Raw genomic sequence first — 16204 nt, 5'->3', positions numbered from 1 at the left:
CAGTTATTTTGGCACGCTCTTAATTGGTTTTGTGGATCATGTTGTAAAGGTCAAGATGAATGGAGGGGGAAATGTTGGCTGATTGTCTCAGTTTAGAAATAATGATGAATTGATGAAGCCATGGTAACTGACAGAGGGCATTGCACAACTAAAAAGAATTTATTAATAAATTAAGCCATTTTCTTTAAACTGCACCAGCAACCAAATATATCTGAAAAGCTGTGTAGCCCATTATGTCACGTTCTGGTTGGTCACTGGGAGAATGGGATGCTGGCCTAGAGGGGCCACTGGCCTCATCTAGCAGGTTCTCCTTAGGTTCTTATGAATAAAAGTAATGGTTCTAGAGCGGGGGTGGGAAGCCTTTTTTAGCTGAAGGCCTGCATTCCCTTCTGGAAAACATTCTGGAGGCCGCATGCCATTAAGTGGCAGAGCCAGAAGCAACAGTGGGCAGAGCAGTTAATTTGTGGATTTTACCTTTGTGCTGTAGGCTAGCTCCTATACACACAGCCCAGACAATCCTCCATTCGGGCAAGTAAGAAGCATTACCTGAGGGCACACCACAGCCAGGCAAAATCACTCAAGGAGGGTGTGAAGTAGGTCTGGAGGAAGTGGTGTGACCTGGGAAATGTCCTGATGACCCCCACGTAGAAGCTTGGAGGGCCACAATTACCCACTGGGCCTGAGGTTCCCCACTCCCGTTCTAGAATAGCTGCTATTCTGTGTCTTAACAAATCCTCGTTCTTTCACTGCATTCATCAGCCATGAACACAAGTGCAACAGACACAGACATTCATTCTGTTAAATGACAGACAGATTTAGTAACTGACAAGTTACCAAAAATATGTTCTGTTTTTAGCCCACCAATTTATGGTTCACTTGGCTGAAAGATTTTCATCCTGAATCCCAATCATTCGTCCATGGGTGGGAGGGGAAGGTGCTGTTTATATTAATATCTTTCTGGCATTCTGATAAAGTAATAGGATGATGCTGCATGTTGCAAAAGGATCAATTCATCCTTAAGCCATGCCTGTTTATTCTCCAACCATTTCAGTGTGGTTGGCATTTTACTTGGGATGCTCGGGGAATTACTTATTTGTAATTCTGATAAGAACTAGCCTGATCTGCACCTCCCAGATTAATGTGCTAATGTGCCCTTTTCAGAATTTTGAGATGTAGTTGTCAGCTAAAAGACCATATTGAGAGAAAATATGTTTGCATCTGTGCACTTTGTAAAACGATACAATCGAAAATACACATCTACATGTGTATTTATTTATTTATTGTGCCTTTGTAACATAAATAAACCATGCAGGTTAATGTAGAAATGAGTTGTGGTGGACCTATGAATGAACACAGGCAGAGGTGACAAGGACTTATCTGTCCAACCGTGCACACAACCAACCATTTGTGCTGTTTCTGTGTAGATATGCTAAGAGCATGTGACACCATTTGCACTCTATCAACTGAGATAGGATTTAGAGCTCTAGAATGCATTTGGCATGGGTCAGTCCCACACAATTGTAGGAAAAAGGCGTTGTGTTAATGAGCACACTGTTGCTGCTACATACCTACCCATGCCATAAAATCACCTAAGTAGGCCCTTCTATGCACAGTCTGAAGTATGGAGGGTGCATAATACCCTATAATTAAAATTTAACATTTAAAACCAAAGCATAAAAGATATAATATTAACAATGCAACAGACAGACAATTGTCACTTCACATATAGCTGTATATATTGTACAGGACCTGGGCAAAGAAGTACTTTTCTGGCACCAAATATCCGTCATACTTCAGAGAGAATGGAATTCCAACAACAATGTGGCACCATGGAAACAGTGCTATACCATGTCTCCAAAATGCTCCCCTGGTGCGTCTTCTTATTGCAGTGTAAAGCTATGGAGCTGAAATGAGTTTCATCTGCAATCTTTATTTTTATGAATGAATGTAGCTCACTGTTGTCTTTGTATTTTTCTAGGCAAGAAAGTGGAACACAAACCACCAAGTAAGTTGCTAAACTGCATACAGAATAATAATAATAAAAAGAACGAACAGTTGTCATAGACAGGGCCGGATTTAGGTTTGCTGAGACCCTAAGCTACTGAAGGTAATGGGGCCCTTTATATGTCCAGCTGTCCTTTGTCAACAACAAGTTGCCGCAGTTTTTTGTGTTGAATATATGCTATATGGTAATTTATGGACCTAATAGGTATCTAATGCCATTTGCACATGTTGCCATGCAACCAGTCCATGCAGAATGTAGGCACCCTATATATAGAAATGAGCAAACCAGTGATATTTTAGGGAGCAGGCTAGCAGGCGGGGCCCATTACTTACATCATAGGAGCCTATACAACACAAAACACTGTTGCTGTATGTAGGTTTTATTTGTTTTTATCTTATATTTTGGAAATGTACATCCAGTTGTTTTTTCCTTTAAATTTTTTTGAGGCCCCCAAGATAGTGGGGCCCTAAGCTATAGCTTGTTTAGCTTATACATAAATCCAGGTCATAGATGCCTGGTCATAGATGCCATTGTTTGGTCAATGAAAATGTTCCATATTAGTAACCCTAATCCTGGTTTCAGGAATGGAATACCTGTGGTATCTGCCCACCTTTGAGTGGCCATGATCTCACCTTGATCCCACTAGCATTTCCCGGCATTCAGGCTCAGTGGTCAGCAGTCAGGGTGTTCGGTGTCTGGATCCTTGGCCAAAGTCATGCACAACCTATAAACAATACAGTTGCGGCCATTTTTAGTCCATTTTCTTAGTCCTCTTGTTCTCCCCCTAGCACCATGCTTTGGGTCCAGCAACATAATCACTGTGACTTGTGATTACTTGTGATGCAGGCAGGATATAAAATCAATAAAATAAATACTGCTACTCCTTGCAGATTCCTCATGTGCTAAGCAATAGTTTTGAACCTCTTCTGCTGCTTTGCCTCAATTTTGCCCCTGGTATTATATGCTAGTGCTGTCTCTTCTATCCACTATTAAAATTGCCAGGTAAATCTAAAGCCACTGAGGATGATGGTGAACATACTAGAATTCAGCTGACGTGTGACAAGAACTGCAATATGTAAAACAGTGGCTTCCTCATATTTTTGACTCTATCCAAACTGCCTTGTCAGTTGGAGTTACGCAGCTGTGCAATGGAGCTGAGTGCACAGTCTGTAGCATGCAGTTCTTACAATCAGCTGGCAAGTGTGTCAGAGAACAGAACAAAAGGAGCTCAGTAAGGAATTAAAGAAAGGAATCTGGGGGAAATAGAAAACACCTTCTCCCCAACACATTGACTTTCAGTTTTTGTTTTGGTTTAAAGAGAAGTCAATGTATGTTTTTGAAGTTTATTTGTGCTAATGTCATGTGCCTTAAAACAAGCTTTATGTTTTTTATATAGATGAGCCCCTTCCTTTGAATATTAAAGCAAGAGGTTGTTAGTTTTTTCTTATGCCAAGCCTTCTTTCAAATTCCAGTGGATTTTATTGCCTGTACTCTCCCCACAAAATTGCTCTGGGTTTCCCCCCGGCACTCCAGAGCAGCTTTAAGGAATGTGTTGTTTGACATGTACAGCAGAATCATCATTTTCAGTACAGTCTTCATCACAAGCCGGGTAAATCTGGAGCCATACCTGATGATCTGATAACACTGATAGTTTTTACTTGGACTTTGTTATTTTAACTCATGTGCATTCTATGTGCCTGTTTTGTAGTTTTGTTTCTCAACTTTTAATTTTCATCCATTGTTATGATTGCTCTATCTGTTTTATATACTTTATAAAATGAAATGATAAAAAATAGGGGCATCCTGGGGCACAGTGGTCTGCAATCTGCAGGATACAAAAAGCCCTTTTTCCTCTGGCCTGCTCCAGAAAAGGACCCACAACTATGCTGTCCTGGTGCTGGAATAGAGATTTTGCCTCCCTTCAATGACATTTCCTGGTTTCCACAGCACAATAATAGACAAAGAGCTTTTTGGTGCTTGCAGAAAACCCATGCAACACTTTTCAAAAATTCAATCCTAAATATGAAATGACGCTGTCCACCTCCCTCGTCTTCCTCTTCTCTCAGGGCTATAAGGGTCTTTCTGCCACTGTGTCATGAATTAGAGCTGACAAATCAATCTATTTTTTATCCTTCTCTTAAGGCAGCTCAAATAACTCCTCTCGTCTTTCTGTTTGAAAATCTTACCATGACAGAATCTGAATCGCTGCATTTTTTTATATGATATCGAAAACACTAGAATTGCAAATGCATTTGAGTGATAATTTGAAAGCAAACCTGTATTTGAAAGCAAATATGTAGGGAAAGTCTATTTGCTATTAACACATGTTGTGTTTTCAAACCATTCTTGTATGATATTATGGCCTTGCCATATAAACATGCTCTCTTTATAGTAGCAGCTGATGGTTGCTTCGACTTAAGCAGCATTATCTATCGTCCACTGGTCCTTATTAACTAGATTCATTCTGATAAAGAAGTGCTTCTATGCCATTCCTAATTGGCAATCCATTATGATTCCTCAGAACCAATTCACTTTAAATCTCCCTTGAGTAATGTGACCCTTATCTTATGAAGTTTAATTATCACACAAATGGAAGCCCAGTTGCTTCCATTATACAATTCCTTGTTCTCTAGATCATAACCATGGTTGAGGGTCCACTGTTTATGCATTACAGTTCTTGGGGCTTTGGAGTTTAAAGGAAAATTAACAAGTTTATTTTACCCTATTAAGGTGATTAACAGAAGTATTTGAAGTCTGTACTCCCATTAAGATAGAAAGATGGGCTCCATTTACAGAAATAAGCTTTCGCTAATTCTTGTATGAAGTAGTTGCCTTTTTTCTTTTAGTAAACTGTTTCTGGAATGTACATCTGGATTATAGAAGTTATGCTGTGTTTTCCTCACCCGCCTCCTGTAATGTAACCTCCTCTGTTATTCCACTGGCTTTGGGTAGGAGTAGTGTAGGGATACATAACTTTATATTTTAAAATATTTTAGCATTTCTTAATGTTCGTATTTGGGTTTTTCTACAGTACAATGTTGTCTTTTTGGTGCCTGAATGGGTCCTATCTAGTTTCAGAGGCAGTAGAATAGAAAGAAGCCCCCTTCTTGCATGAATCTTAAGATTGCCATGTCTGGCCTGGTGCTGGGCTCATCCCTAGACATCAACAGATTGGGATGGACAGTGCATAGGGAAGTTCTATACATGAGCCTAGCAATACATGCTCATTTGGGGATGGGACCTGCAGTTATCCTGTGACGCCCTCTTCATGACATATGACAGGGGTTATTTGACAATTTGGCTCCTTGTTTATTTCATGCTGCTTCTGTCTTGTAGAACAAGAAAGCCTTAAACATGAAAAAGAAGTTCCTCAAGTAAAACCAGGTATGTATAAGCACGGAAGGATTTCCAGTCTGTGTTAGGTCTCAGCTGCAAATAAAACATTTTAAATGTGTTGTAAAGTGCAATATACAAATGTGATACTAGATGGTGACAGTGAGCTATGCCAAATTCAATGTATTTTTCAAAACTTTTTTTAAAGCAATTTCACAGTGTTTTTTATATGTGTGTAGATTCCACCTCAGTTTCATTCCTGCTCATTTCTAACTCCTGTTAATCTATTACTTTAAAAGAAAGTACATACATTTTTATTTAAATATGTATTTTATCCCAAATTATGCATCACTAAATGCATTTTATCCTTACATGCATCGGCACAGATTCAATAGTTGTTTAGTGGGAGCCAGCACAATGAGTGCTGCTAGTGCAATGGGACTTATTCCCCCACTGCTTACCCTACACACAGTGTGTGTCCCCATAAGTTCAAGGGGGGGGGGAGGATGACTCACAGTACAGTGCATGGGGGGAGGATAGGGGTAGATTATTCCATCTGGCAGGTAAATATGCTTGTGCTGATGGAATGATCAACAGTGAAATATTCCCATAATCTTTCTAGTGTGAAATATGAAGGATAATTATGTTCCATTAGTCTGGGAGGTGTGAATTAAATTGGTTTGCTTAAAATGCAAACCAAACAAAATTCTCCCCCACGCCTAATGTATATTCTATTTTCAGTTCCTATCCATTCCAAATAGTGCCATTTGATACACAGAAACAAACAAGAAAATTGTAATAGTTGCACAGTCACCTGGCAAAGCAGGAAGGAGAGCTGACTAATCCAGCAGACTAATATGTCCTTGGGCACCTGGCATTATTCCTGTTCAACATAAATGTATGCCAAAAAAACAAACAAGCAAGCAAACAGCTTGTTCTGCTTTCCCATCTCTAATCAAATCAGTAATGACCTCCATAGAGAATGTTTACCAGTTACCTAAGATTATTTGGTGATTGTTCTATATTCAAACTCTTTTTAAACTCTTTTTACCATATATCTTTAAAACGATTGATACATAATTAAACAATGAAACAAGGGAGGGAAACAAGGGGAAGAATACTAAACCCAACAGAAATTGGTTAGGAGATCAAAAGAAAAAACTCTTCTGATGAAAGTCAGACAGGAGTGAGCAAAACAAGTATTTCCAAAAGGATTGGCAGATTTTCACCAGGTAGAGAGGTGTCATGTTGAATACAAAGCATTTGGCTTGATTAGTCTTTTGGAAAGACAGTGCTGATGGGTAATGTTTTCCCAGCAATTCTATACATCACCTGTTGTCAGACAAGAAGTTCTCAGAACAGCTTATCGTGGACTTCCAAAGAAACAGTGTTTCAAAGCCTAGCGGATATGAGCACAAAGGCAGTCAAATCTTTGAGTAACACCCTGGAAAGATTGTCAGATTATTTGAAAAGATCTGTATCATCCACCCAGTAATTCTGAATATTCCGAAATATACTTCAGACCAATTTTTGGACACCTTCACAAAGTCTCACCACATATGAAAGTATGGTCCATGAATTCAACATTCCCTCTTACACATTTGACTCGTATCTTTACACGTGGTATACTGTATACGATACCGAAAAAGCTAATTGTATTTGACCTATGCAAAATATTAAGAGTATTCTCCTGAAACAGGACACATTCCAATTTCATTAGAAACAAGCTCCCACCTAAAATACATCCAGACTGCTTTGATATCCACCCCACCCCACCCCCGTGCTATTCCTTTCCATTAGAGTTGGGGGTTGGGGTGGGGTGATAGAAAGATAATGGGTCCATTTGTAGGGCCGCTTTTTGTTATGGGCTCTAACATGATCAGAAACCTTCATTGGCACTTTAAGTGTTAGAGCTTAAAGGATATACATGGCTGCTAGAGGAAGCCCAGCTAGTCATAGCCCTACTCTGGTCAGGTTCTCAACTCCTTTAGTTAGTTGTAGCAGAATGGGTCAACACCACTGAGTGACAACAGATGCATCTGGTTAGATCCAGAGAATACTGAGCAGAATTCTACTTGCACAGCGGTCCTTTTCTGGCTGCTTCCCCTGCACACGTACACAAAGGATGCTCTGGAGGGTTCAAGAGATGCTCTGGAATGTTGTATAGGTGGGACAGAAAAATCAGGTGAATTATACAGGTATCTGAGCAACTGCAAATATTCAGTGATTGTTTCCATCATAATTACAATGTGTGGTATCCATCCAAACAATTCCACTAGCACAAGAAGTTTTAACTTCCCAACCCCCTCCTTTCCTCACAAGCTCGCTGCCAGCACCACCACCCAAAAAAACCAAATCTGTTCTGGAGGCTTGAGGGAGGACCAGATGTGGTGGCAAGTGAGGAAGGACAAAGTTCTGTTGCCCAGCCAAAAGTCCTTTTGCTATTGGAACTATTTAGTTTGATATTTTAATTATTATTTAAATAATAATAATAATAATAAATAATAAATTAAAATATCAAACTAAAATTATGCTTCTAAAGGGTACCACCACATTCTAATATGTATGCCAAGAATATACACAGTGCGGTATGTTCAAACCAAGGCCTATACCTCAGCGTTAGCTCTCTCACTTCATTCCGTTCTCATATGCTTCTTTCTTCTTTTTCTTTCCAGCCAAGCCTAAAGAAACTAAAAGTATGTGCCATAGTAAATTTATAACAATAGAAAACTAACTTTGCATGCATTGTAACAGAGCTATTCTCTGTTTTTCTTTATTCACTCCTCTGAAATATTCGTGATAATTATGCTACTGCTGAGACCTGCGGGTATTGGGTGGTTTACAAATTTAAATAATAATAATAATAATAATAATAATAATAATAATAAGTGCAGAAGATTCTGACTCTAGCAGAGGGACCCCACAAGTGAAATGGGGGGGGGGGAGGAAGCAATTTCACTGATTACTTCCCTCCCCCTGCAGCCCCCCCCCGAAATCTGTTCCAGATATTGGGGTTACTATTCAGAACAGTGTGGAGAGTGACACTAGGAGCTGCAAGAGGAAAGGGAACTTGGCAAAAAAGCCTCTCCCTACCCTCATTTCTCTGGCAAGAACACCTTGATATTTTTAGGATCCACCTTATTTCTGTAACATTGGGTTGTTTAAAATTGGCTTTAGTATTGTGTAATACTAAAATTGTGTTTTAATATTAACATTGCGTTGTTGTAACCCACCCTGGAAGCATAGTTTAAAGGGTGGGGTAGTAGTAGTAGTAGTAGTAGTAGTAAAAGGTAAAGGTAAAGGGACCCCTGACCAGTCGTGACAGTCTCTGGGGTTGCGGCGCTCATCTCGCTTTATTGGCCGAGGGAGCAGGCGTACAGCTTCCGGGTCATGTGGCCAGCATGACCAAGCCGCTTCTGGCGAACCAGAGCAGTGCACGGAAACACCGTTTACCTTCCCGCCAGAGCGGTACCTATTTATCTACTTGCACTTTGATGTGCTTTCGAACTGCTAGGTTGGCAGGAGCAGGGACCGAGCAACGGGAGGTCACCCTGTCGCAGGGATTTGAACCGCTGACCTTCTGATCAGCAAGTCCTAGGCTCTGTGGTTTAACCCACAGCACCACCCGCGTCCCAGAATTAGTAGTAGTAGCAGTAGTAGTAATTGCAGAACTTAACTTAGCAAATGCTACTAGCAGTAAAGAGAATGCAGAATCCAACCTCCTGAGTTTATGGCACATCCTATGCATTTCTGCTAAGAAGGAAGGCTCACTGAGTTCTGCTTCTGAGCAGGCATGCATGTGTTGTAAATGCAATTTGCATGCAGAAGAATATTTTGCACTTTTTGCACTTACAAGGAGGTGTTTTATACATATGCCTTTTTAAAAATAAAGAGATCTCGTGATAAAGCCCCACTTGCCCATGAAGAACACTAACCTTGGGCCACTGACCACTTCACAGCCCAACCTCCCTCATAGATTTGACGTGAGGGTAAAATGAGAAATTTCCCATCTCCTTGGAGGAAGGGCGAGATTTAAATGCAATAACACGGCCTACAGCATAGGATTATCCTGATGATCCTGATTCAATTCCCATCGATGAAAGTCCATGAAATATGTATAATGATTCACTGCTTTGCGGAAAGCAATATTAAGTAAAATAGGAAGAATTGGCCGCACGGCAATCTAAATGTAATTAAACGGGGTTTTGGATAGATTATGTGAGAGAATATGAGCTGCTGCTGCTGCTGTTCTTGGTAGGTATACCTTTTTATGATTTATGCAGACTGCCCAGTGGGTTAGAAACAGTGTGTATCCATTAGAGAATTACTGTGGTCAGATAGCACTTTGCTGCAAAAAAAACAAAACAAAACAGAATGACTGGTGAAAATTTTCTGGCAAATCCGTGCTGTGCTATTCCCAATGGAGCCAGCAGATGGCAGCGATCCTTATGAATGTTTGTTTTAATGAGCAGAATTTGGTGTCTAGAATGCATTGCCACAAAATGCGTACTTTGTTCTGCCTTATCCTAGGAAACACACAGAGAGTGTGTTCATGTAGTTTTGGTTTACTGATATGACAACCAACATTTTTTACTGGCTCAATCTAACTAAAGATTTGCTGAGCATCTCACTGTGAAGTGAAAGGGTGAAACTTCAGAAATATTTATACAACCAAATCTATCAATGTAGTGACTATTTCACATCTCTTGGTATAACAACAGACTGTTGTAGCGCAGGATTTCAAAATATATCAAGTTAATTAACTATGGATTTATAATCTCTTTGTAATCTTTGTGCTAGATCATGCAAATATATTTGCACTTAAAGGAAACCCTAAATTATCTACACATAGATAATAATAGCAATCAAGGAAATTAATTAGCACTGTATTTTTTAAAAAATAATTACTAATTCATCATATTTCCATTTATCTTTAATTAATTGCCTGTGGCACGAGTTGATAATTTTGCAACATCAGAAGCTTTATTCACATTAAAATAATTGTTAATGCATGCTGATTGCTTTAAAAGAATTTCTGTTGTGACTTGATGCCTAAAATAGGAGACAATGTTTTTCTAATGAAACAGTGATTATCTCATTATCATAGAAATGCCATTATTGATGCCAAGATTATTTTGGAAGAAGTATTTGAACAAGGTAGTGCTGGGTTTTGTTTCTTTCCAGTGATCTCAAAGGTAATAGAGATGGAAGGTTCACAGTGAAACCAGAATATGTACCAAAGCAGAAACAATGCCTCATTATATCATGGGAGAATAACGTCTGACTTAAGTGTTTTGAGTCTGAAAAGGATTGCGATGGCCCATTATTAAAGATTTGCATTTCCCAAATTACATAGACTTGAATCCAAACATGTTCTTGGTAGCGACACCCCATAGGCTTGTAGGGTTTACCTTTAAAATGTGATATTTTTATGCATGGACCCAGGAAAGTCATGTGCCCGGTGTCAAATTAATAGCTCATGCATATGTTAACAAAAGTGTCATCGTATCCAATTATCAAGATCTTCTGCTTATTTCCTTCCAATTTTTCTAATTTTTTATTATTATTTCCATATACTCATGCATACCTTCCTTGAAGAACCATCAGCTGAAACCACAGTAGCAGGTAAACATCATTTCCCCCCTTAGATATTGAGCAATAAGAACAGGTTCACCATTTGACTTAACGGAGCCTAGCATTTCTAGATCTTTAGCTCATAAAAACTGCCATATCCACTGAGCTCCATGAAAACTGATTAGACTTGCCTTATCAAAGGATTTGGCTGAAACTGTCGGTTTATTTTATTCATTCACAGTTGCTGCAGATGTAACTCAAGACTTATTGGGAGCAAGTCCTATTGAAATCAGTGGGATTTGCTTCTGCATAGGATTGGGCACGCCAGGTCCTTAGGAGTTTGATCTAGGTTGGTCTGATTAGTGGCAGCCCAGCTTGCAGCTTAGCAGATGGTTTGTGCTGTAGAAGACACTCAACCAAGCTGTATTAAAGTGAGCCAGATCAGGTTGGTGGGGGATGAACCAAGGCAAACTGCCAGATAGTTGCTGCTGTTCTCAGCAGGGAATGGCAAAAGTGCCTGCAGCACTGCACCTTTGTTAATTTCAATCTGCCTCCTTGTGTGAAGACACAGATGATTGACTCTGTTCTCGGAAGCCTGAAAAAGAGCATATGTGTATTCCAGAAGGTTTTGAGATATGGCTCAATGGAAGTCCATAGAGCGGCATAGAATGGTGCAAATATAGTAACTAGGCCACTGCTGGTCACATTCGCTCTTGCTACTGCTGATGGAGTGACACAGCAGACATGTCCTTCAGGTGCTTTTAAAACTAAAGTGTGCAAATATTCAAGGCTACTAAGGTTTAATCATTATGCCTTGGAAATCTCCCCAGCCAAGAAAAAAGAGACGCCTTTGAAGGAAAAAGAAGGTAAGGGCTCGATTTCTTTAAACGGTCGTTATATTGCAGATGTGCTAATTCTCCCCATCCTGAAAAAAAAGAATCAACAATGTGCATTGCATAGTTTGATTTTCAGCTTCTTATACTGTACTTTATTTTTCACTTCTTGATCTACACAGGGAAAAAAGTGGAGAAGGCACATTTGAAAGAAAAAAAGGTCACAGGTAATACAAGGAGCTACATATAAAACCTTGTAAGCCATAAATCAGGGGTTTTATATTTCATGGGATTTTCTTTTCAGTGACAGGAAGAACAGCAAAATTCTAGAGTATTATATTCAGCTAAAATAATAAGGGTGTGCTTAGCTTTCCTACAAAGCAATTAAATCAAACTCCTGCAGAACTCACCCAACAGAGATGGCTAACGCACATGTTTCTATGCCTGTATACTCAAAGGAATTATCTGGCCTGCCATCCGCCCTCCATCATCGGGATATATCAGGAACATTTGACACAATTATTTATTTTTCTTGCCTGGAGAACAGTTCTGTGTAGCAAGAAGTGTGAAGCATGAGTATCGGTCGTATGGCAGCCCAGAAGTGATGAGCTGATTTACATTCCATGTTGAAGAAAATATTATCTCTCTGTACATATAGTGGAAATGTGTGCTGGGCCAATCTGTGGCAGCTACACAAAAACCACACAAATAAAATTTACATATCAGCCAATGCTTTGAGAAATGAATCTGTGCCATCTCCACACACTGAATTCAGACCAACCCAGCTTTTGGCACACTTTGTTGTGATGTTCCAAAACGTAAGCTATCCTGAATGAGACACAATAGTGTGGCTCTTTATCACTAAGTGGGTAAGCCCTGTCAACAGGACTTTCTTTGAGCATACATTATAGAAACTTCTTAATCATGGAGGGAAATAGGTTATAATGATGTATAAAGAGCTTCTGTAAAAGCTCCATTTAAATTCTGCTTTCCGCTAATTACCCAAGGAGTGAAACACCTCAGAAATGCTACAAGATTCTAGTGAGGAAGCAACTTTGGAGGTGCTCCTGGGAGCTTTGTCAAATGCACTCCCCATAATTTTTTTACTAGAACAGAAAGAGATGTGTGTTATTTCATGGTGGATTCCTTATAAGTATTTTCAAATGACAGCTAGGGAAATATAACATTGGATGCATCCCTTAATTTATTTATTTTTAAAAGGCAAGAAATAATGTTCTTAATTTTCAGTTCTCAGCAGCCAATTGAAACCTTTTCTGCTCTTAAGTAATAATCTCTAAATGATTCTCTAACCCAAGAATAATAGCTCCAAAAGACCAGGGTGTGCTTTTTCTTCCCCATAATTCTGCACATTGTAACCATGATTGAATATGTCCAGATTGTAGAAGAATTGCAGATGACCTCCTTTGTTAAGTGTGGATGTTCACAAGATGGTACAATGTCAGATATTAATAATAGCATTTATGAAACTTACAACTTCTAGAGTAGCTCAGAGAGCTTCACAGTTCCCAAGGCTCATGAGCTTCCCTGAGCTGTATCCCTTCATCTCCCTGAAGCAAGCTCTAAGATTTCTACTGCCATTAACTAAACAGTAGCATTACAAAGCTCCCTCTCAACAGTCCTATTTCTCTGGGTTGTCGGGGTGGGGGTGAACAAACATATTCTGATTCTGTGTAATTTGTAGGCATGTTTGGCAAAAGATTTGATCTAGTTAAAATATAGATTTTGGCATGAAGATTAACATGAAAACTGGGCTCAGCCCTAGTTTAGAGACATTGGTAATAATAATAATAATAATAATAATAATAATAATAATAATAAATTTATTTATATCCCACCCAAAGCCGGGCTAAGAGCAGCTAACATCATACAAATAAGACAATGCATAAAAAACAAGTGATCAATAAATTAAGATACATCCCACAATTAATACAAACAAATTAAAATTAAAACTGGACAAGTGGCAATCTTCAGGTTAAAATTGAAGGCTGTTACCAACTGTTTCCACTGATATTATAAGCACCTGTGAGCGGGTGGGAACCTCCATCATGCTTGTTCTTATACAAGGAGAAAATGAGTCAGACTGAACCCTGACCAAAGGCCTGGCGGAACAGCTCCGTCTTGCAGGCCCTGCGGAAAGATGTCAAATCCCGCAGGGCCCTGGTCTCTTGTGAGACAGAGTTCCACCAGGCCGGGGCTACGGCCAAAAAGACCCTGGCTCTGGTTGAGGCCAGTCTGATCTCTCTGGGGCACGAAATCTATATAGGATCACGCTGCTTAAATAGTTTCTTGTGAAGTATCCAATTAGAACCTCTTATCCTGCAGCAAATTGCCAAAAGAATGTCCCTTTCCTTATTTTTTTGTGTTTTGGTTTTAACTGAGCATGTTGTTGAAATGCCCAATTCCAATGATTTCTTAGAAGTTAAAATGTGTTTAACAGGGCACCAAAATGTGATATTAGCATCAGAAATATTATTGCTATTGTTGTTTTAACCTGCACAATGCGTGCGACTTAACGGGGTAATATGAAACTGTTGTTGCTGTTGTTGCTGTTGTTGTTGTTGTTGTTGTTGTTGTTGTTGTTGTTGTTGTTATAGCCCGCCCATCTGACTGGGTTTCCCCAGGCACTCTGGGTGTCTTACAACATATATAAAACATAGTTGGTTTAATGGGGAAGTTTAATGCCTAAATTGACCATGGGAATGTAAATGAGTTGGATCTTTCTGTTTTGCTTAACAGTCCCAGCAGTAAAGGAACCCCACTACCATCACAATGTGACAACAGGTAATCAACAGTTTTTTGCTCTAAGTTTCCAAAGTCACCCAGTCCTCTAATGGCTACATGTGTATAGCTCAAGCTGAATATTAGTAGGAATGAACATATAAACATTAGCCAACCCAGAGAATATACCGTATTTTTCACCCCATAGGGCACACCGCCCCATAGGGCGCACCTAGATTTGGGGGGGGGGGGATAAAGAAGAGTTTGGATTTGATATCCCACCTTTCACCCCCCTTCAGGAGTCTCAAAGTGGCTAACAACCTCCTTTCCCTTCCTCCCCCACAACAAACACTTTGTGAGGTGAGTGGGGCTGAGAGACTTCAAAGAAGCGTGACTGGCCCAAGGTCACCCAGCAGCTGCATGTGGAGGAGCGGAGACACGAACCCGGTTCCCCAGATTACATGACTACCGCTCTTAACCACTACACCACACTGGCTCTCAGCGAAAGCCTGCATTCGCCCCATAGGACACACACACATTTCCCCTTCATTTTTGGAGGGGGAAAAGTGTGTCCTATAGGGCGAAAAATACGGTAGGCCTTCTTAAATCCAACTAAAATGAATGGGATTTGTCTATTAATGGGCATAATATGCCATAATTGAATGTTACTTTTGAATTCAATGGAACTTACAAACAACTTTCTCTCAGTTTGAGCCAAGGATCATACATGATGATTTCCCATGTTTGTTTTCAGTGTTTATTACTTTGGCAAGCTGGTCACCTCTACTGTAATGTCAGTTGGCCAGGATAACTCTACCACTCCCCTACTTTACCAGATTTTTTTGCTCAGATAAGATTTCCCATGTTACTTGACAGCACTGTAGTGGTGGTCTCTGTTCCTGCACATGATCCTACTGGATTTGCTAATCAGCTTTATTCACTTGAAATTATTAACCACATATGTGAATTGAAGTAGTTGGAGATAACAGATTTCTTATATCCCTGCTGGATTTTAGTGAGCAAAACAGATTAATACAGAAAGTGTGTCCTCTTTCCCCTTTTGTCCACCCTACAAAAACACATGAGAAAAAGAAGGAAGTCCTCAGTGCTGCTGTTTACAGTACAAATCCACCTAAATGCACATTTCTCTTCCCAAAGTATAGAGGGATAGATTATTAGTTGGTGCAGTTCTCACACACATCCAGGATTCTCCCATAGCATTCTGTGAGGAATGAAATGTTCATGTGGTTCATAAAACAGAGACTGGTTTTGAAGAGATGTAGTCACTAGTTGTTTGGCTGACCTGGGAGCTACAACCAGAGCAGGTTGGACTCCATTGTAATAAAAAATGAAGTGCATGTTTATGAATGTATACTTTGAGTTTGGACTGCCAATCTGCCAGCCCCATAATCACTCCCAAGTGTGGTACATGCACAGGATCCCACCACCCACAACAATGGCTCTCTTCATTTTTCAGTGGCAGAAGCCAACTGTTTGCCCTACATAACAACCTATGTGTCATTTTACTTGCCTAATGCATGTTTAGATCATATTAAAGGTGTTTTCTTAAATTAGTATTTCAAATCAGTTGCAGTCTGAGTGCAGGTAGCATAAATTGGAGCTTTACATTTGCTCTTTATTCTAATAAGTTAAGTTGCACCCCAGGGAAAGATGAATGAATTAGGTAGCAAGTAGGAAGACAAGTGAAGCTGTGTCTCTT

General features: G+C 39.7%; 1 protein-coding gene across 18 annotated transcripts in view; it reads left to right on the top strand.

The window, feature by feature from the left end:
* The window catches only part of TRDN (triadin), a 165248-nt gene that overhangs the window by 137605 nt on the left and 11439 nt on the right, over positions 1–16204 (top strand). For 16 of the 18 annotated variants that reach the window (XM_080999612.1, XM_080999605.1, XM_080999610.1 and 13 more), the window contains 7 exons: positions 1979–2005; positions 5342–5389; positions 8014–8034; positions 10937–10963; positions 11743–11778; positions 11928–11972; positions 14503–14547. In XM_080999612.1, coding sequence (XP_080855738.1) covers positions 1979–2005; positions 5342–5389; positions 8014–8034; positions 10937–10963; positions 11743–11778; positions 11928–11972; positions 14503–14547 — 249 coding nt within the window. The remainder of the gene's footprint in view (positions 1–1978; positions 2006–5341; positions 5390–8013; positions 8035–10936; positions 10964–11742; positions 11779–11927; positions 11973–14502; positions 14548–16204) is intronic. The other 2 variants (XM_080999617.1, XM_080999613.1) reach the window with 2 other exon arrangements.

The sequence above is a fragment of the Podarcis pityusensis genome (genome assembly GCF_964106645.2).
Source record: "Podarcis pityusensis genome assembly, chromosome: 3".
In the NCBI taxonomy this organism is placed as follows: Eukaryota; Metazoa; Chordata; class Lepidosauria; order Squamata; family Lacertidae; genus Podarcis; species Podarcis pityusensis.
The sequence above is the reverse complement of the archived record's forward strand: the minus strand, read 5'-3'. Positions and strand labels throughout refer to the sequence as shown.